At 33.9% G+C, this 21,441-nt stretch overlaps 2 protein-coding genes across 2 annotated transcripts in view; one reads left to right on the top strand and one right to left on the bottom strand.

Moving 5' to 3' along the window:
• LOC119685464 (sex determination protein fruitless-like) overlaps window positions 1–21,441 on the top strand; it is a 421,971-nt gene that overhangs the window by 297,388 nt on the left and 103,142 nt on the right. The gene's annotated exons all lie outside the window — the stretch shown is intronic.
• LOC119685472 lies at window positions 14,890–20,068 on the bottom strand. Its single transcript, XM_038099758.1, has 3 exons — window positions 19,993–20,068; window positions 19,896–19,928; window positions 14,890–15,384 (listed from the first exon to the last, which is right to left on the bottom strand). The coding sequence occupies exons 1-3, from the start codon at window positions 20,026–20,028 to the stop codon at window positions 15,079–15,081; spliced, it is 375 nt and encodes a 124-aa protein (XP_037955686.1). The 5' UTR covers window positions 20,029–20,068; the 3' UTR covers window positions 14,890–15,078.

Here is a 21,441-nt window from a genome sequence, read left to right as displayed (position 1 = left end):
AAAGCCATACCGGAAAGCGCCTATAAAAAATGTTTTGATGATTGGAAGAAACGTTGGCATTTGTGTATCGCTTCTAATGGAGCATATTTTGAAGGAGATAAAATAAATATTGATGAAGATTAAGAATTTTGCGTTTTATTTAAAACGCAAAGGAAACTTTTCGGTCACAATGTATACCATTCATTTGGTGTGGAGTTGCTTATACACCACCGGTTGCTGTGACCGAAAGATCAGCAGAGGTATTTGAAACTTACTGCAATGGAACTTATAGGTTTTGTAGGGAACAAAATGAGACCTCAAACCCATGTGCTATAAGTATACCAAGTAGTGATATGTAAGTGGATATCTCATATTGGATAAATAACTAAAACTGTGTAATGTAGGTTTAATACTACCATTGATACAGACAGTTAAAGTTATAGAAATACTCAAAGTCCATGAGTATTTAATAATTAGAGTTTCATTGCGTCAATAAAATAATTTTAAATTTTAATAATGAATATAAAATATTTTAGTCTCTCATAAATTTTAAAGCAAATGCAACACATAAGCACTTAAAGAGATGCATATCGCAAATAATTTACATTACTTACTTTCACCCAGCCTTTGTATTGTAGCACAGTTCAATCTGCCAACTGCATAAAGGTTGTCCAAATTACTAAAAAACCCAATCGGCTTTTAAGAATCTTAGAAAGTCTCGCATAAGATCGCAAAAGTATCTCGTCTCGCAGTAAAAAAAAAATAGTAACTTTGAGGCATAAAAACTTATAAGTAGAGAATGCTTAGGAATTTTATTAAAGTGTCTCTACGGGATTTATATGGCATTAAAGATTATATCAACAACTTTTGAATTATGTAGAAAACGTCTGTACAACTGTAAACATCACAATTACAGTGGCAGCAGAAAAATAAAGCCAACTAAGATAATACAAGCAGTCATCCAACCAACCAAACCAACCCAACCAACCAGCCTAGGCTCATTGTGCCCAGAATAAAGTTGCATATTTGAAATATTCTAGTGCACAGCAACTTGGCCTTTTCCTTACAAAAAAAAAATATTTAAACAAAAATAAAAAGAAAAAGTAGCAGGAAAAAAAGAACTAAACAGAAGACAACTGTTAAGATAACAGGAAAAAATTGTTGCAGAATAAGGAACGGCAATAAAATTGTTGACATAGCTTTGTAAACATGCTCCTGCGAAAAAAGTAAAGATAGCCTCTGCCTTATAGCAAACAAAAGGCAGCAATGATAGCAAAAATAGCAACAGCAACAACAACAACAGCAACAGCAGAAGCAATAGCAAAGGCAGAAGCAGCAGCTTAATAACCAATTGCCCCTAAAAGGCAACAATGGCCGGACAGGCTTAAGTAAATGTTCTTTAGTTTTTAGGACAACAATTTACTTTACGATGTGCTGGCATTAATCTTAAGGTAAATATCAGCGCACTACGGAAGGCAGGCAGTCAGGCAGCAAGGCAGCCAGCCAGTCCAGCAAACTGGTGGGCTGGCAAGCAGGGAAGCAAACAGGGACTAGTTTGAGATTACTCTGAGGAAAAAAAAAAAATATTTGTTTGTGGCTTTGTAGAAAAATCAAGCTGATTTGATTTGAAATTTTTTTTTTCACTTTACACCGCCTGCCAGCCCGTCTGAATGCCCGACTGACTGCTGCCTGCGATCAATGAAACTAATAAAATGCAACTGTCTTAAGCATTTGCAGCAAGTGCTTCTGCTTTGTTATTTGTTGTTGTTGTTACTTACTTATGTATGTCGTTATTGCTATTGGTGCTTATGTCTTGTCTTGCAGGTTTATGGAAAAACTGCACAAGATTTGCAGGCACCAACTAATTCATAGATACAGTTAGATTTTCTAATATAATCATTGCAACTGGTTTGCTTGGTCTGCTAAAATCATATATGCTAGCCGTAACAAAACCAACAAAAACAATAATGACAACAACAACAACATTAAATATGTATACAAGAATAATATCAGCCAGTAACAACAAGTGCTGTAATGTAGCATGTATTTTAATATGCGGCAGCTTCCTCCTTGAGATAGTTTCTTGCGCAAGTGTACCTACAGTTTAACGTTGGTAGTTGGTAGTTGGTTGTTGTTTTTTTTTTTAATAAAATCCACATAAACCAAAATAAGATTCAGCTATAAGGGTACAGTGCACACTGGTCCAAGTTAGCCAAGTTCTGCTCGTTTGGTTAGTAACGCTCGTGTAAGCATAAATATCATTTATTTAAGTAACTTAAAGATACCGCAACTATGGATGGCAGATTTAAACAAAAATTTTTTTTCCTCTGCACATAAAAAACCATAATAACAACAAAAATAAAACCTATAAAGATACTAGTATCTAGCAAGTCTTGAGTTATGCATATAAAAAAGAATAAAAAAGTGCAGTTAGTAGTATAGGTGAAGTAAAACTGTAAAAACTGGACGCATGCGCATATCAGAAACGCGTCCAACCTCACCCAATATAAAAAATCCAACAATTCATCCATCCACCAAAGCCGACGATTACGACCAACGATACGATTACCAACAATTCAACAAGCCACCAGCGTTGCATGTTGCCCGCCTGTCCATTGTAAATATTTAGTCTAAAAGCATTGTGGTTGGAAGTAGTAGTAGCACTTGAAGCCAAATTGTGGCATGAAGGTACTACATTAAATATGCGCATAACTATGCCGAGGTGGCGAGCAACCTAGCCACCTAGCCAATTTGGTTGCATTTCAAATTCAGATAATTTTTCCTCTTCCATTCTGCTCAGGCTGAGGCTGAGGCTGAGGCTGAAACTGAAGCTGAAGCTGAGGTTGGAATTGAGATTGAGGTTATGTGTGTTTGTGTTTGATTTTATGATTTTATGATATTTATAAAAATAATTTTTTAAGCAAATAAATTTATGGCAAATATGTGCTTTAATGCGCATGTTTGGCAAGAAGAACGGCTTTAAGACAATAACTGTAAAAATGGGTTGTCTTATAACGCAACCGACAAATGTTAATAGCGCTACATGGCATATGTTTTACTTTTGTATTTTTTTTAAGATAAATTCCATTAACGAACATTTGAATGTTGTTGCTTAACAAGTGCAATAAATATATGTTATTCTATTTTAGAGCTTAAGTCAAGATTTCAGTTTTCATACCTATTAACATATCGGCTGACATATTCATATAAATTAACAAAAAGTGGTAACTTCCAAATTGGATTTAATATTTATATTACTCAGAGTATGACTAGAACATGTTAGATATGAGAAAGTGTCTGTAATCCACTGAAGAGACCATTCGATATTCTAAGGACTATATGTTTGTCTATTCGAAACGATAAGATAATTTGAGGTAATCACACATCTACTATGGTTCTTTCATAGTTTAACAATACTTCACACATTCTTTAACTAAACAGTAACATTTTTCCCGATCTAATGCCAATGCTCTCTAATCCCTTAAACCCATTTTGTGAAATTCACATCGATTCATCTAAGAGTGGGACAAATGACGGACAAAATTAATAAGAACGAGTTGTAGAAAAAACAAACCAAAGAAACAATAGAGACGAAAAAGTGGCGGGATAAAATCTATAAATATGCAAGAGAGGGCCAAAGTATATATAGGACAGGGAAGAGACAAAGAAATAAGAAACAAGATAGACACAAAAAAGGGACATAGAAAGAAAAGAAACAAGACAATAAAGGGACAAAGAAAATTCAAGTACGACACAACAAAAAAAGAGAGAGAGAATAACTATACTATAGAGTAAGAAAAGGCAGACAAAAAAAAGATTAGAAAAAAATGTAAGATTGGGGAAAGATAAAAGAGAGACAAGACAGAATAAAAGCATGACAAGAGAGATAAAAAACAATAAGAGGTAAGAGAGAAACAACAATAAGATAAGAAAGAGACTTAAGCGAAATAAGGGTAACATAAAAGAAGGACGAGAGATAAGCAAAAACAAGACAATAAGGAGACAACAATGAGAAAAGATAGACATTAAAGAGACATTGAAAAGACAAAAGAAGACAATATAGACGAGAAATACACAAAAAAGAAACAGAAAACTAGACAATAGAGAAACAATAGTAGGAGAGACAAAAGAGGTATTAGATGATCAAGATGTCAATCATCAAGCAAGAATAAAGATAGGCAAAAAGGCAATGAGACACAAGACGAAAATAAGAGTGTGATTAAGAGTATGATTAAAGAGAGATAAAACACAGACAAGAAACTAGACTATCGAGAATTAAAAGAATAAAGAGACAGACAAAAGAGATACAAGAGAGAGAAAGATAAGCGAGAGACAAAAAGGTGGACAATAGAAAGACAAAAATAAAAAAAATAAACAGAAGAAAGACAAGTGCAAGATATGGGGGAGGAAAACTAAGGTTCAATAGGCAGTACTTCATATAGAAGCAGCTTACTATTAGCACAGCTTAAGATGAAGGATACTGTTTATTGGATTATTATATCCCTAAAACTTGCTAGACATCTTATGATTTGCCTTTAAAGGGGATATGAAATTTCTTTAGTTTCTGTGGAACTTCTAAATTAAATGTCATGTTAATCCAAAAATTTATTAAAGTATTGCATTGGTTATTATTGGTAATGAGGGGTCACCTCATTAGGAATTATACTCATATATAATTATATTACATATATTAGTGTAAAAATGGTTAACAGTTTACAGCTATTATATTTACTAGATAAAAAGATAAATATTATTTTGACTAAAAGCTTGTTCGCTTTCCATTCTATTGAAATTTTTACTAACTGAAAAGAAGGTCTGTAACTATATAAATATTTTTGTTATATGCTAGAATTAATTTTAATGTATATGTATTACTCCATCTGTAAATGTGTATTTATTTTTAGTATATATTCTAAAAATTCTTAATTCTTGTAGAATTAATTAAGTCTACTGTTGCATTTATTCTATTCAATTATGTCAAACTGAAGTGTGCAATCGATTTTTAATATAGAGAGCCTCATACATTTTGTATCTAGCGGCTGCACTTTCATAAGTAAGAAGTATCTATCAGAGTTATTAATGCTCGACAGGTGACAATACATTCATTATCTAACAGATATTTATTTAATTAGTTTATATTTTTGTATAATATATTTTTATATCATGGATCTATTAAATGTATTGTATCTGCACAAAAAATTTATGTAGGTTAGTAGTACAGTGGAATTAGGTCCACCGTTTACAATAAGCTAGAAAGCCATTTTCCTTTTCCAATCCTGCTTATTTTTTAAAGAGAGGGTTATGTGTTGGAAATGACGTTTTCATATATGAAAGCATATTAAGTGGGTATTAATAGACTGCATATTTAGACTAAACTGACACTTGGAAAAAAATACTATTTGTTATTAATTTTATCTAACAATATCTGAAAGCTATTCGCAAAAAAAATTGTAGCTATATTTACAAAATTAATTAGTTTCGAATGTATGCAAACTAAACAATGACGTCATCCCAAAACTCTATTAAACATTAAACAACGGCAGTATTTTTTTTTTATTTTTGGATTGACTTTTGCTTATTAATTTTTTTCTTAATACAAAGATAAGGTCAACACAAGTTTTATAGCAAAATTAAAGGTTATGGCAATGCAAGTTTCGGTACAAATGAAAAAAAAAAACATAATAAAAAAAGAATTCTAGCTCAGCTTGTAATCTTAAAATATTTAAAAAAAAATGGCATAAAATTAATTAAAATTTTATCAAAACACTATTGCAGATACTTTTGGTTGCGTGTTGTTCTCTATTGGCATTACTTATTTTTTTTTTCGTTTTTGGTTTATGCCTTTGTTGTTACACGATCGCCTTCTTGCTAACAAGATTAGAGCCACGTTAGTCGTCACCCACCAATTTTGGTAATTCTGCAGTTGAGTAATCAACACCATAAACAGTTTCGACATTATGACCATTTGCAGGTGTTGCTCTCAGCCCGTTGCTCGCTGATCACTGATCACCGATCGCAGGTCGTTGCTTGTTGCTTGTTGGTTATTGATTGTTGATTGCTTTGCCTGTTGTTCTGGTGGTGTGTTGTTGTGTTGTTCGTTGCATTCTATAATTTATGTTTATTAGTTTTTTAATGTACTTCTGAGATACAAAATTGGCTTGATAAATTTTAGGACAAAGATCAGAATTTATGGCAATAGTTTATTATCGACAGCAACAAATACAAGTATATAAATTGTAAGTTGAATTGTTGGAAGAGATGAGGATCAAAATAGAAACATATGACACAGATATTAACTAGTAATAGAAAAAAATGTCAGTGGTTCAGGTACAATTCTGAAGAGTTCATAGATATCAAAAAAATCAAATACTTTTAATGAGTTGTAAAATGTATAACAGGAAAGAGTGTCAGTAACAAAATCATAAAATTTATAAAATTCACAAATAAAGTAAAATATTTATTAGCAGATATTTGTATTTAAGGTTTCTAGTAGATATTATGCAAATAAGGTCTTGAATGTTAACAGAATACAAGCTTCTTAAAATTTGGTTTGGAAATAGATTTAAAGCCAGTAGTATGATGAATCAGATATACAATCGGTGGCTTAAGAGACATGAGCTTAGCTTAGGTTAAACAAGAAGGGTTTTTTTGCAGTAAATGGAAAGCATCAAAAGCCACAGTGTGAGACTTGAAACCACCTCTTATGAATGATTGTGGAAGATTGCAGTCGCGTTTAGCGCATGCAACCCCAATTTAAGTATTCAAGGACAGAGAGAGAAAGAGAACGACACGCAAACAGTACGTTCACCTTAAGGCAAATTCAAAGGCTTTTTGAATGAGGAAGACCACACGGAAACGCTGCAGTAATGCTGTCTAAAGTTGGAGGCAAAGGCAAAGATTCACATAAAATCGAACAGAGATGTATCAGAAGTTGAGGTGACTGTTGAGGTGGGTTGGGGAACTTGTCGCAAAACGAAGTTCACAGGCTTAGGCATATGGATAGCCATTAGCGGCTATGGTAGGATAGACTTGACCAATAAGGCATACAAGATACCAGGTGAAGATGGTTAAGGGCTGATCAGCGGGGTGGATAGTTTGACCGCAATCGTAACACCTCGTGAGTGTGCTATGCAGCTGAAGCTGTGTGGTTAGGTCGAAAGCAGGGGCAAGGATCGCACCTTCGTCTATAGCATGGGTTTTCCAATCTAAAAGGACTTCACTAAGAGAACAATTTTTTACCATGTTGAGTACTAAACCTTTTAAAACTTACAAAATATCCAAAGAATTGTTTGATTTGTAAAAAGACATCACATTACTTAACACAACTCGTACTTTAGGTTCTGGTTGGCAATGACTACAGGCATATAATGGAATATTAGAGAAATTACCTTAATGTGCCTTATCAAAGTAGTTGAACAGGTGCTTTAGATATTCTTTCTAAAATCAAGTGATTTTTTAAATATTTTTTAAAACGGTTTTTATGAACTGTTTTAAACTCATAGTTTTTATGAATAGTTTTAAGAAAAACCCTCTTTCAAGAAAGAGTGGCATTTAGTGCAGAATGTCTGAAACAAAAATGTTCTTTAAATTAATCAGAATAAGTTTGCTGAAAATAAAAAATTCGTATCTTTTAATTTATTTAACATTAACCCATTATTGCCAGAGACCCAGATGTGCAAGAAAATTTTACGAATTGCAGATTTGACCTTATCAGACCCAAGTTAACCTAAAACTAAAACTATTTAAAAATTAGAGTAAAGGAAAAATGTCTTCATTTTTAATGTCATTATGGTACGTTCTTTATAGTGATAACATATCTATGATGTCATCGTTATGTTTGGGTGGGCAACTTAGTGGGTAAGATGAACTATTGAAAAATTGTTTAATCTATTCATCCGTTAAACATAATATTTTGCGAAATGATTGAATTCATTTATTTAAATTTATAAAATTAAAAAAAAAAAATAATATAACAAATTTTATTTTTGAAGAATGGTTCAATAAGCTTATTGACTATTTAATTAAAATTGATTGTATTTATTTTTCATATATTTACAAACCATTTTCATAACAAATTCACATGTTTTCAGATTGCCATGAGCATTTAAAATATTTAAAAATAATTTATATGAATTATGAATAAAAAATGAAAAGTGCTTACAGGGGAACTTATCGCATTTGTAGTTGCTTGTATCTAAATATGTAAAATTCTTGCTGATTTAGCGTATTAAATTGAAAATTCATAGCTGGCACTTCATTATGCACTTAAATACTTTTTTATTGCTGATGATAATGCCAATGGCAGAAATGCATGCTAAATCCGCAATTGCGGCTGCAGTTGCAAGTGCGCGTACTTCATTGTTACTACACTGCAAAAAACTATAAATAATGAAAAAATCTAAAAAATCTGAAAAATCTGAAAAAGTCTACGTTCAAAAACGATGAAATGAATGAACTGCTCTGCGCCGCACTCCACTCAACCAAAGTATGAATGGCGCCCAACGAAGGTTTCTCTTTGTTTCATTATCTTTATTTATTTAAATATGCACTTTAAACTAAATTAAAAGTATTAAAAAATATTAAAAATATTAAAAATAACTTGATATTGTTTTTAAATAAATATTTTGCATATGAAAATAAATTTCCATTTTTTTTATATATTTTTTCTTGAATTTTTTTGAAATTCTAAACAATGTTAAAAATATTCTGCATTTAAGTGTTGATTTGTTATTGTTTAGGTTTTTTATCTACGATTGTTTTGCATATATTTTATTATATTTTTATAAAATATTTTTTTTTATTTTATTTTCTTAAATATGTTTTTTATATATGTAAATATTCGCATATGTTGTACTTTTGTAAGTAAATGCAAATTCATAACTAAATACAATTTTTGTGTTAAATATGTTTAATGCTCAATTTGCATTGTGAAGTGCATAGAAAATTTATTCATAAATTATTTTTAAAATATATATATATATATATATACATATATTTAGATTTATTTGGATTTAGAATTTTGTGTTAAATAATTGTAGCGTAAAATATACTCACATTATTATCAGGAAGATACATTTCAATGTTTATGCATAGATACTTTTACTCATAAAGAATACGTAGAATACGTAGATATGTACACAAGTTGGCTGTAATAAATTTGCTAATTGTAAGGTTGCGATATTTCAATATATTTATAGAATATATTAAAATATGTAAAAATATAGGGTGCATTATATTAAAGTACAATAACTACTTGAATATAAGACTGTGTGTTCAGTAGGATCCTATAGGCTAATATTATATTAGGATATATGTAAACACGTATATATAGACTGCTGCATTTTAAAATGCAATAATTTCGGGAGGTGAAAACTATAAGGTCACTATGATCCTGTAGCTAAGCATTATATTATATATAATCTACTACATTTTAAAGTGCAATAATTACGGGAGGAAAAGACTATTAGGTCACTAGGATCCAATAGCTAAGCATTATATAAGAATGTATATAAACATGAACATATAGGGTGCTTCATTTTAGAATGCAATAACTACGGGAATTGTGAATACTGTGAGGTCACTATGATTCTATAGCCTTGTATTATATTAAAACATATACAAACTCGTATATACAGGCTGCGTATATTAGAGTGCAGAAATAATGAAAAGTAGACTTTGAGATCACTAGGATCCTATGGCCTAGATTAGATAGAAAAACACATTTGCTATAAATTATATAAATTATATTACAATATACCATATTCCATACAAATATAAAAACGAAAATACAGAATGTTTCATTTTAACATATAATAACTAAGAGAAGTGAAGAGAAGCGATGTTGTTAGAACCCTTAGGCGTAGATTAAAAAGAAAAATAAACAAACAACTTTCAGAATTTAACAAACTGCAAGTTCTTATGTTTACTTAAGTGCTAACGAACCAGTGTGCAATTGTTCTAATACTTTAGCGATGACATAAACCGACAAGGAATCAATTACTTTCTATACCCATATAGGAAAAAAAAAGCAACCAAGTTATTTCTTTGTGACATACTTTTTCCGCAATTTGTTAGACTATTCATTGGATGTAAGATCTATTAAATAACTCATCACGTCATAAACATAATCCATGTCTATGTAACCGTGTCTAAGTAACAATATCTTTAAATCCCTAAATAAAACTCATGTCTGACGGTTAGACCTGTCGGCATCAAACATATGCTTTTTGTCATCATTCAGTCTATTAACCACATTTTTTAGCCTGTGTATTTTCATAAGACATTGTTGCAGTTGAGTAATTATCCTTTTTGAAGCGGTTCCAATTATATGTATGGAACAATGTCTGTGTAAACATGTCCACCTAACCTGGTCTATATAACAATTTTTATGCAACTATGTCAATACTATAAACCAATATGACAATGCCTATATGACTGAGTCTATGTAGCCATGTCTCTGTAAAGACGTCTATGTAATCATGTCTATGTAAAGCCTTCTATGTATCGATGTCTATAGAACTAGGCCATTATAACCACGTCTTTGTAACCATGTGTATGTAGCTATATTTATATACAGATGTCTATGTATCGAAGTCTATGTAACCATGTCAATGTAACCATGTATTTGTTATGGGTACACACAGCTTTTCAATTTATATATAACTGAATTGTCTTCGCTCAAGATTCCAATTTTATTATCCAGAACATCATCATCTTATCACTTGTCTCGCAGAAACACCAAATGGAAGTTGTGATGGTTTAGCAAGGTTAGCAACAACGGGTAATAGTTAATTCTTATTGGAAGTATTAAAACTTATATTAATCCCGCTTTTAATCCATCTTAACATGCGCTTATTTCTTTAAACAAAAAGTTAAGAAAAAATTTTTATGGAAGGGTGTGGATCTCATACAACCCTTACCGTCTCTAGTTATGGTACACCCTGTATATCATAAAAAATCATGTTAGTTTCAAGCAGTCGTACATATCATCATATGTTACATACATATATATGGATAGATACTACTAGAATTCTACAATATTAATTTTGTTTTTCTTCTTAATTGTGCGCATTTATTTTCGCAACATTTTTGTAAGATGAAAAAGTTAAAAACTAAATATGAGAGAAAAAAGTTTTTTTTTTTTTAATATAAAAAATTAAATCTAATTTTAGTTGTTTGGGTCATGTTGGCCTTTAGTTCTTGTTCTGGTTAAGCTGGTTTTCGTTAATACTTTTAGTCGCTGTTAATGACTGAAGGTTATTTGCAATTCACTGCACTAAGATCTCCACATATTTCGTGCTATTTGGGTTTTTTTTGTAATAAAAAAATTAAAAAAAATTTTAAAAAAAATTAAAAAATAATTAAATATATAATTTAATGTCATAATTCTTTGACATTTTTGGTTAAACAAGCAAAACGAAGCCAAACGAAGCCAAACAACAAAATCACTTCGTTATCAATGAAAACTCTAAACTGCAGACTGCTAAAAGGGCAACAAATCAAAGCCTTACTCAATACCTGCGTCACTCGCTAACATCACAGCAACATGTCATGTTGCTGTATCCAGGCAATGTGCATATATTAAACTGCAATTTAACGGATTTCAAATTAAAACTAGAATTTCGCAAACCGCAAACTGTAATTTCCTCCGCAACATATCACAGCAACACATTTTCCAATTACAACTTAATTTGCGTTTTAAATCATTTCATATCACTAAAGCGAAATTCCAAAGCATAAGGAATAAATAAAAAAAATACATAAAAAACAAAACAAAAAAATACAAAACACAACGGAAAAAATTAAAAGATAAACAAAAACAAATACAACACAAAAACAAAAAACAAAAAAAAAACTTTGCTGAAAATAGACAAGATACTTCTTTCATATACAAGATACTTGATGTTGACGATGATTTTGTGATAGATTGCAGCAATACATCAGCATTGTTGACGTTGCTACTTAAAGGCACATGCCAAATTGTATGACAGCAATTTACAATTTATTTTTTTTTTTATTGTTGTTGTTTAATACCGTTTCTTTTTTATTTTCACAAAATGTTGCTAAATTTTCTAGGAATATCTAAAGTTGCAAAATCGCTTCGACAGCAAACTGCAACTTCATACTAAACAGACTACTAACAACAATTGCAACAAGTGCAACAAAAAAGAACAAAAATAACAACGAAATGAACAAGAACAACTACAACTACAACAACAACCGCAACACATAAAATCAGATAAATTACATTGAAACTAACAATAAAAACAACTAAACAAACAACAACAAATAAAACACGCTTAGCAACACAAACTGCAACAACAAACCTAACCCATAACAACAATAACAACAGAAAAAGAAATTATAGAAATTGTAACAAATTATAGTGAAATTATAGTAAAAAAAATTAAAAATAATTGAAAAACTAACAACAACAACAACAACAACATTACCCAAAATTAATTGAGGAACCAACAACAATACCAGAAAAAACGTCAAGTCCTTGTTAGACAAAAGTAACAGAAATAAAAAAAATAGTGACAAAGTTAGTAATAAATTTAGGAATATAAAAACCAGAAAAAAAGAAATAGGTAAAGTTGCAGCACAGATAGCAACAAAAACTACAAAAAAAGTAGCAACACAGATATCAATAAAAACAACTAGAACAGAGGCAACAAAACTAGCAACAATCTTCGTAACAAAACTAGCAACAAAACTAACAACAAAAATAGCAACAAAAGTAATAGCAAAAATAGCAACAATACTAGTAACAAGAAAATGATGATAGAAGAAGAATGATAGACACATGCTAGGGATCTTGACTAAAGTCTGATCTAAAAATACCCTTTAGATTGTTAGCTTGGTAGCTCTGCTGGCTAGCTCTGTCTCAGGAATAGAGCTTCAAATATCTACTACGAAATCCACTTGAGATTTGAATCTATCTGATTTTACTTGGGAGCAATAAATATATACGTGGCTTACTTCAAGCAATCCTTAAAGTCTTTAAAATGTCTACTACGAAATCCACTTGAGATTTGAATCTATCTGATATCACTTGGGAGCAATAAATATATACGTGGCTTACTTCAAGCACTTCTTAAAGTCGTTAAAATATCTACTACGAAATCCACTTGAGATTTGAATCTATCTGATATCACTTGGGAGCAATAGATATATACGTGGCTTACTTCAAGCACTTCTTAAAGTCGTTAAAATATCTACTGTAAAATTTACTTGAGATTTGAATCTATCTGATTTCACTTGGGATCAATAGATATATACGTGGCTTACTTCAAGCAATCCTTAAAGTCGTTAAAATGTCTACTACGAAATCCACTTGAGATTTGAATCTATCTGATATCACTTGGGAGCAATAGATATATACGTGGCTTACTTCAAGCACTTCTTAAAGTCGTTAAAATATCTACTACGAAATCCACTTGAGATTTGAATCTATCTGATATCACTTGGGAGCAGTAGATATATACGTGACTTATGATCAGCCAAATCAACCTAATTAGGTTGGTAGGATAGTATACTAATTTAATTATAAATTTTTAAATAGGAAGTAAATATTAATTGTGAAGGGGTTTACTTCCATAAACTTCAATCATACATACAGTCAATGTTCAGCTTACATCAAAGACGTACATTAGACACATAGATTAGATACGTTTTACAATTATTACAACTGTTAGCCAACAGCATCAAGAAAATAAAAGAAATAATATGAAAATATAAAAAATAAATATGTGCCTTTAACAGTATTTATAAAAGGATAATAATAACTGAAATAATAAAAATATGCTTGATACCAAGAATGTTTAAAATTAATTAATGCAGTAACAAAAAGTGCCATCTAATAGCACCAAAAGAGAAGAAAGTAGAGTTCCATCAAAAATTTCTATAGAAAATTCTAGTACAAAAATTTTAGTTCAAATTAAAAAACAACAGAAAGAGTAACACAAAAGCACAAAGCAACTTCCACAAAAACTAGAATAACGAAAACTACAATAACAAAAACTTCAACAACAAAAACTACAATAACAAAAACTGCAATAAAAACAAGAACAACCTTTACCTTAGATTAAAACGTTTAGTGTTGTATGTAAGTTAACGTGGTTGGAGCATAGCGAAATGCACTTCAAATATTGATTTTTTTATTGTTTACGGTAGCAAATATTTAAGTACGTGAAACTAACCATTTCGTTCCAGTAAATAAGCAAATTAAACAACAACAACTACAATGAAAACAACAACAACTACTAAGGCATACTGGCACTTTAACGATTTTTACGTTAGGTTCATCTCAAAGCACCAAGTACCTAGAAACTTATTACACTCACGAATAGATGCTGAAATATGGATAAGTTAGCACATTTAAATAAAATACTTAATATAATGTATGAAAATCTCTTAAAATCGCGATCAGTGGGAAGAAAAATCCGTGGATATTCAATACACTTTAAAAGAAAATTTAAACATGAATACTAGAGATCTTGTAGAACTAGCTACGATCGGACTACATAGCTGCGATTTATATACCCAGAACATCATTAGTTTGGATTGTGGAGAAAGGTTTGACGTAAAGTTCTTTACTGAGCAGATTGAAGAAACTTCTACTCAGAAGTTCTTAAGACGAGTAATAATACAAGTACTAAGACGTATATGAACACTAAATAATGCTGACCGAAGCTCTCTATGAGCTATGAACCTATATAATTAGATTATTATCTATCAGACTCACCTTATAAATTTGAATTTTAGTAAGGTTACCACAACAACATGACAAACATTCCCCCACAATCCTACATATACCATATATAAAGAAATCAAAAAGTTTTTGACTATTTCATCGAAAATAGTTAATAAATCCTTTGCTATTAATATAAATACTCTTAAATGAGCTTATTATGAATTCCCAGTTAATATTTTAGATGTATTTCAATTTTTAGTTAATGTCGCCTCCAAATTTTATATATTCTTAAAACATATCTAAAATAACTACTAAAAAATATGCCACATATAACTTGGATTATATGATGTTCTCCATTTAGCGTTCTCTTTTCCGTCACTAATGTTGGTACTAAAATTATATACTTAGGCTTTGGTACTGGAAGAGGTGATACTCTCTTCGACTAATCCAAATTCCTTCAGCACTTCCATAAGAAGCATTATATCAACAGGTTTTTTTTGTGTTACTTCTTTTATTCTTTGCCATGCCAACAAATCGATGGTGCTCAGTATTTCGGTTAAATTATTTTTTTTCTGCCGTTTCAGCTCAGCAATTTCTTCTACAAGTTCATTAACATGCTCTTTTAATGTCAAAATTTCTCTCTCAAGTTCTTGTATATTTTGAGCAAATATCTCTCTACTTTCAGTTGAAGCAATATCATCGTCTAAGACCTTGTGGCGACCCAGTTGGCTGTGCATTTATTGAATTTAAAAAGTAAAATTCAATTTCAAATATTTTTAAGTTTTTTGTTTTGATTGAGGAGAACGTTCCGATTTTTCTCTCTGTAAAAAGTTGAATAAAAGTTTATTAACATTGAAAATTTTTAGAGTTTTATTAATTAGCAAGGTGAACAGATCATTGCTAAATTGGTGACCCCGACGTGATTTCGAAAAAGTTTAAATTTAGAAATATTAACTTCTGAGCTAAATATCTAATTATCGAGCTGTGATGTCAGTTGCAGACGAAGGTGTAGTAATGGCTTCTGATAGTGGAAGTGTCGTAAACCGTGTAGCAGTGAAGGTGCCACCGTTTTGGCACGAGCGACCGGAGATTTGGTTTGCTCAGATCGAGGCGCAATTCGCAGTAGCTGCCATTACGAGTGATATCACACAGTTCAACACGGTAGTAGCAGCGATTGAGTCAAGTGTTATCGCCGATGTAAGTGATGCAGTGCTTCATCCTCCTGAAACTGGAAGATACGCTAATTTAAAGGCTTGCATCATAGAGCGGTACAGTGAGAGCGAGCAGCGGAAGATTCAACGGTTGTTGTCAGAAGTTGAACTTGGTGATAGACGCCCAACACAGTTGCTAACGGAGTTGACAGCATTAGCTAAAGACAAGGTGAGCGATGAGTTCCTTAAGTCTCTTTGGCTGAAGCGTTTGCCACCACAAGTGCGCGCTATTCTGCAGGCATCGAACGTGGCACTAGCAGAACTGGCGAAATTAGCAGATCGTATTTGCGAGGCGGGTGATTTTCAACAGATAGCTGTAGCGTCAGCCTCTGATTGTCCAGCCTATTCTGAGAATGCTGTGATTTTACGAAGGCTTGAGCAAATCGAACAGCGTCTGAGTCGTTTGGATTTACGTCGTAGTGAGTCGGTGCAAAGTCGATCGTCATTGAGGAGACGTAGGCGAACTCGTTCCCGACCAGGAAGTCATCCAGATTGGTGCTGGTATCACGAAAGGTTTGGTGATAGAGCTAATGCTTGTCGGCAGCCCTGTAGTTTTGTGGCAAGCTCTCATCAGTCAAAAAACTAGGCACTCCTTCTACGTCGTCGAGCCGAGAAGGGGTTAGTGTTCGTATAGCTCGACTTAGTATTAAAGATCCCGCCACGTCGACCGTTTTCCTTATTGATACTGGTGCGGACATATCAGTTTTACCGAAGTCGTTCTGTCGTTGGAAGCAAAGGGCTAACAGTGTTGCATCAGTTAATTTATATGCCGCTAATGGTACGCCTATTCAAACATTTGGCGAGCGTCGACTGCTTTTGTCTTTGGGTTTGCGTAGAGATTTCCCGTGGACGTTCGTGATTGCGGATGTTAGCTGTCCTATTGTTGGAGCCGACTTCCTTAATCACTATGATTTGTTAGTGGATTTGAAAAGGAAGCGGTTAGTTGATTCGAAGACGACTTTGATGATGAAGGGTAAGGCTGCTGTGTCTCAAGAAGATACTGTGCGTGTGTGTGGTTCAGTTTCAGCTTATGCTGAGCTGGTTAATGAATACCGTGATTTAGGCATTATGAGTGCAAATCGGATGGGTTTAGTTACTAAGGTTGAACATTGCATCGAGACATTTGGTGCGCCGTCATTTGCTCGTCCCCGACGTTTAGTTGGAGCCAAACTTGAAGAAGCCAAGAAGGAATTCCAATTTTTAGTCCAGACAGGGATTTGTCAACCTTCGAAAAGCTGTTGGGTAAGTCCACTTCACATGGTTCGCAAAGGCGATGGAAGTTGGAGACCGTGTGGCGATTATCGCATGCTCAACGCGCAAACTAAACCTGATCGGTATCCGATTCCGTTCATTCATGATGTGACGAGTATTCTTCATGGTAAAACTATGTTTTCGAAGATAGATTTGCAGAAAGCGTATCATCAGATACCGCTTGCACTGGCAGACATTCCGAAGACAGCTATTACAACTCCGTTTGGCCTGTTCGAGTTTCGCTTTATGACTTTCGGTCTCCGTAATGCTGCCCAGACGTTTCAGCGTTTTATGAATGAGACTCTAGGTGATCTTAATTTCGTTTTTGCGTACATCGACGATATTTTAATTGCGTCAAAAGATGAAGCAGAACACAGAATGCATTTGCGACTGGTTTTAGATCGACTTAGAGAAACTGGTTTGACCGTGAATTTTGCCAAGTGTAAGTTCGGCTGTTCCGAGATCGAGTTCCTTGGGCACGTTATTAGTGCAAAGGGTTTACGTCCTCCGGAGAGTAAAGTTCAAGCTGTTCGTGATTTTCCTCTGCCAGCAACGGTGAAACAGCTTAGACAATTCTTAGGCATGGTGAACTTTTATCGGCCGTTTCTGCGTAACGCTGTGCAGAATCAGCAGCGGTTGTTTCATCTTACACCAGGTAACCGCAAGAATGATAAGTCGGTAATTTCTTGGACTCCAGAAGATGTAGAGGTTTTTGAGGCTTGCAAGAATGATCTTGCCCAAGCTACGTTGCTTAACTTCATGGCTCTGGATGCACAATTGACGCTCACGACTGATGCTTCAGACGTTGCGGTGGGTGCTGTTCTCCAACAAGTAGTGAAAGGTGTGACTCAGCCATTGGCATTTTATTCAAAAGGTTTGAGTCCAGCGCAGACTAAGTATAGTGCTTATGATCGTGAGTTGACTGCTATCTATCAAGCTGTCCAGCATTTTAAGTATGCATTAGAGGGACGTGATTTCGTCATTTTTACGGATCACAAACCTTTAACGTTTGCGTTCAGGCAAATAAGTGAGAAGGCATCTCCTCGTCGTGCAAGACAGCTGGAGTTTATTAGTCAGTATTGCACTGATATTCGTCATCTGGCTGGTGCAGATAATACGGTGGCTGACTCTTTGTCTCGGGTTGCTACGGTTCAGTTGGAGGCAAATGTTATTGAGTTAATTGCTGAGGGGCAGAAGACTGATGCAGAGTTGCTCGCTCAGCTGAAGAGCCAGTCTGAAGATGGTGTTGGGTTGAAGAAGTTGAGATTGCCGGATTCGAGTATTGAACTGTACTGTGATGTGTCAGGCAGTCGTGTTCGTCCTTTTGTTCCCGCAAACTGTCGGCAGCTGGTACTCTCAAAACTCCACGGTTTGGCTCATCCTGGTATTCGAGCAACGCGGAAATTGGTGCAGGCTAGGTATGTTTGGCTTGGTTTGGTTAAGGATGTAGCTGTGTTTGTGCGTAGTTGCATTGCGTGTCAGAAGTCCAAGATTCAGCGGCATACTAAAACACCAATTGGTTCGTTTGCTGATATTGATAGTCGGTTCCAGCATGTTCATGTTGACATTGTGGGTCCATTGCCTTTGTCTCAGGGGAAGCGTTATTGTTTGACTTGCGTCGATCGTTTTTCTCGGTGTCCTGTTGCTGTGCCTCTGTCGGGCATTACGGCAGAAGAAGTTGCAGCGGCTTTTATCGACGGTTGGGTGGCAAGTTTTGGTTCTCCGCAGGCTATTACCACTGATTTGGGTCGGCAGTTTGAGTCTGCTGTATTTCGGGAACTGACGAGATTGCTTGGAGTGAAACACTTTCATACCACGGCTTATCATCCTCAAGCAAATGGTATGGTTGAACGTTTCCATAGAACATTGAAGGCAGCCATTCGATGTCATTCCTCAAGTAATTGGACGCAGTCTCTTCCGCTTGTGTTGTTGGGATTGCGAACGACACCGAAATTAGACCTAAATGCTAGTCCTTCAGAGATGTTGTTTGGAAATCCTCTTTGTGTTCCAGGGCAGATGCTTTCGGATTTCAAGCAGAAGTCGTCCGAGACTGATTTTGTGTCGGCGTTGCGAAGGGCTTTAGCTAAGGTTAAATCCGTTGAATCAACAAGACATTGTCATCCATCTGTGTATGTTCCGCGTGACGTTATTAATTGTAAGCACGTTTTTCTTCGAGTGGATCGTGCTCGAGCTCCACTTGAGCAGCCTTACGAAGGTCCATTTGAGGTGCTGAGTCGTAATGAGAAGACGTCTGTTATTGTTTGCCGTGGGAGAGAGGTGACTGTTTCGAATGATAGGTTGAAGGCGGCGTACTTAACGTGTGATGATCTTGAACAGGTTGTTCCAGAAACGCGTCAGCCTTCAGCGTTGTTGAATGGTGATCAGTTAGTGACTTCTGGTGATTGTAGTCGTGAATCCCTGTTGCCGATTCCGAAAGTGACACGAGCTGGTAGAGTAGTGCGTTTCCCAGCAAGGTTAGCGGAATTTCGGGATTAAGAGTGGTGTTGTCGACTTAGTTGTGGTGTCGCGTTGTTGCTAGTACTCCATCGCTAGGAGGGGGTACTGTGGCGACCCAGTTGGCTGTGCATTTATTGAATTTAAAAAGTAAAATTCAATTTCAAATATTTTTAAGTTTTTTGTTTTTGATTGAGGAGAACGTTCCGATTTTTCTCTCTGTAAAAAGTTGAATAAAAGTTTATTAACATTGAAAATTTTTAGAGTTTTATTAATTAGCAAGGTGAACAGATCATTGCTAAAACCTCAATTGCGACTTTAGTATTGGTTGCTTCAATCTATACAAGAATCATTTTTTTTTTATTATTAAAGAAAATGAAAACCTATATTGTGTTTACTTACTTCATTGCTTGCGGGTTCTTCAACTGGAGACGACATTAGACAGAATTTTGCAGTGAGCCAAAATAGTAGTATAAAAGCCAAAACGTTTTTAAATTAAATTAAAAAAATATATACGAAATAATATTGACTGAACTAGGTTCTATGTAACAATAAAATCATGGCCGACTTTAACTTGCTTAATAATACATTTTATTAGCATTCATAGAAGTTATCATTTTTTTTAATAGTAATAATCAATTTGTAGAAATCCACAGTGGTCTTAGAAAATCCACTCTGTGGATTTTTAAAATATCAACTTAAGACTGATTGATAGCTCAATAACGAATATCAATACCAGGGCATAATCAACTGACCCTCCATAGATTCTATAGTCATGCAAAATACATAAAAATTTATATGCGAAACTATTCCATATCTTGACAGACTTTAACCGGTACTTTTTGAAAGCCAACGTTCTAACATATATAAATGTATCCAAAAATTGAGATTATAGAACTTTTCGACGTGACTTATTCGGGACGTACTTAAAATAATATCATTCTTATTAGAGACTAATATTTATTTCATTGCAACTAGTGTAAATTTAGTTTATGACAGTTCGAGTTTGAAACGACTCAACACATTATTGTGATTTATTCTGGACCTACTTAAAATAATAGCCGACTTTTACACCGCATTCCACGCAAAATTCGGTTGTTGTTTGATGGTATTCGTATAAGGATGACAGTGTGGGAATCAATGAGTACTAATATGTATACTTAGAGTATATCCATAGTAAGCAATTATAATGACGCATAATTAATTCTTATACTGCTACTCATACGCACTCATACTCTACAAGCAGGTGATTTATAGGTTAAGTTCGGAAGGCGCGTGCTGACAGTTGTCAACACTTCCACAGTACCCATTGTGATGCTCTCAAAAATTTTGTCGAAGAGAGGCGAGTTGCTAACCTTTGTTATCCTTGTTAAACCATTTGGTTTTCCAGTTGAAGTTGCAGAGATCCGATAGGTTTCTTCCAAGCCAGTGAAAAAATGATCCCCAAGACATTGAAGTCACCTTATCTGCAATCCTGGACAGAGACACAGATAGTGGTTAATAGATTCTACCTCCTCTTCATCTTAGCAACTCCTGCATAATCCACTTGTTAACAGGTGATTTATAAGTATTTGCGTTAATGAGTGCCAATGCTAATTATCGTCCCAAGAGTGTAAAGAATTTCTTAAGTAGTAGAGAATATAAGCAGAAGTACTCATAAATACTCATCATATACTCGAGTAGCATAAATCAGTGAGTATACTCTAGTGGAGGCAATGATTTATAATTTGATTAGTTTTGGCATTCTCACAAATGGTTCGAGTGTTGGGTACTCTTTGGTGTTCTTTATGAGCGCAAGGAATATGCGTTATCACTGTCCAACATCCATAAGTTGTTTGCCCAAAAATTTGA

The sequence above is a fragment of the Teleopsis dalmanni genome, chromosome 2 (genome assembly GCF_002237135.1).
Source record: "Teleopsis dalmanni isolate 2A chromosome 2, ASM223713v2, whole genome shotgun sequence".
NCBI classification, from domain to species: domain Eukaryota; kingdom Metazoa; phylum Arthropoda; class Insecta; order Diptera; family Diopsidae; genus Teleopsis; species Teleopsis dalmanni.
This window is presented reverse-complemented; position numbering and strand designations above follow the sequence as displayed.

Excerpts from the sequence above, each read along its gene's own strand:
- LOC119685472 (XM_038099758.1), bottom strand. The coding sequence starts at position 20,028 with ATGTCGTCTCCAGTTGAAGAACCCGCAAGCAATGAA. Across the intron at positions 19,929-19,992 it reads AAGAACCCGCAAGCAATGAA|ATTGAAGCAACCAATACTAA; the intron begins GTAAGTAAACAC and ends ATTCTTGTATAG. Across the intron at positions 15,385-19,895 it reads ATACTAAAGTCGCAATTGAG|GTCTTAGACGATGATATTGC; the intron begins GTTTTAGCAATG and ends GGTCGCCACAAG.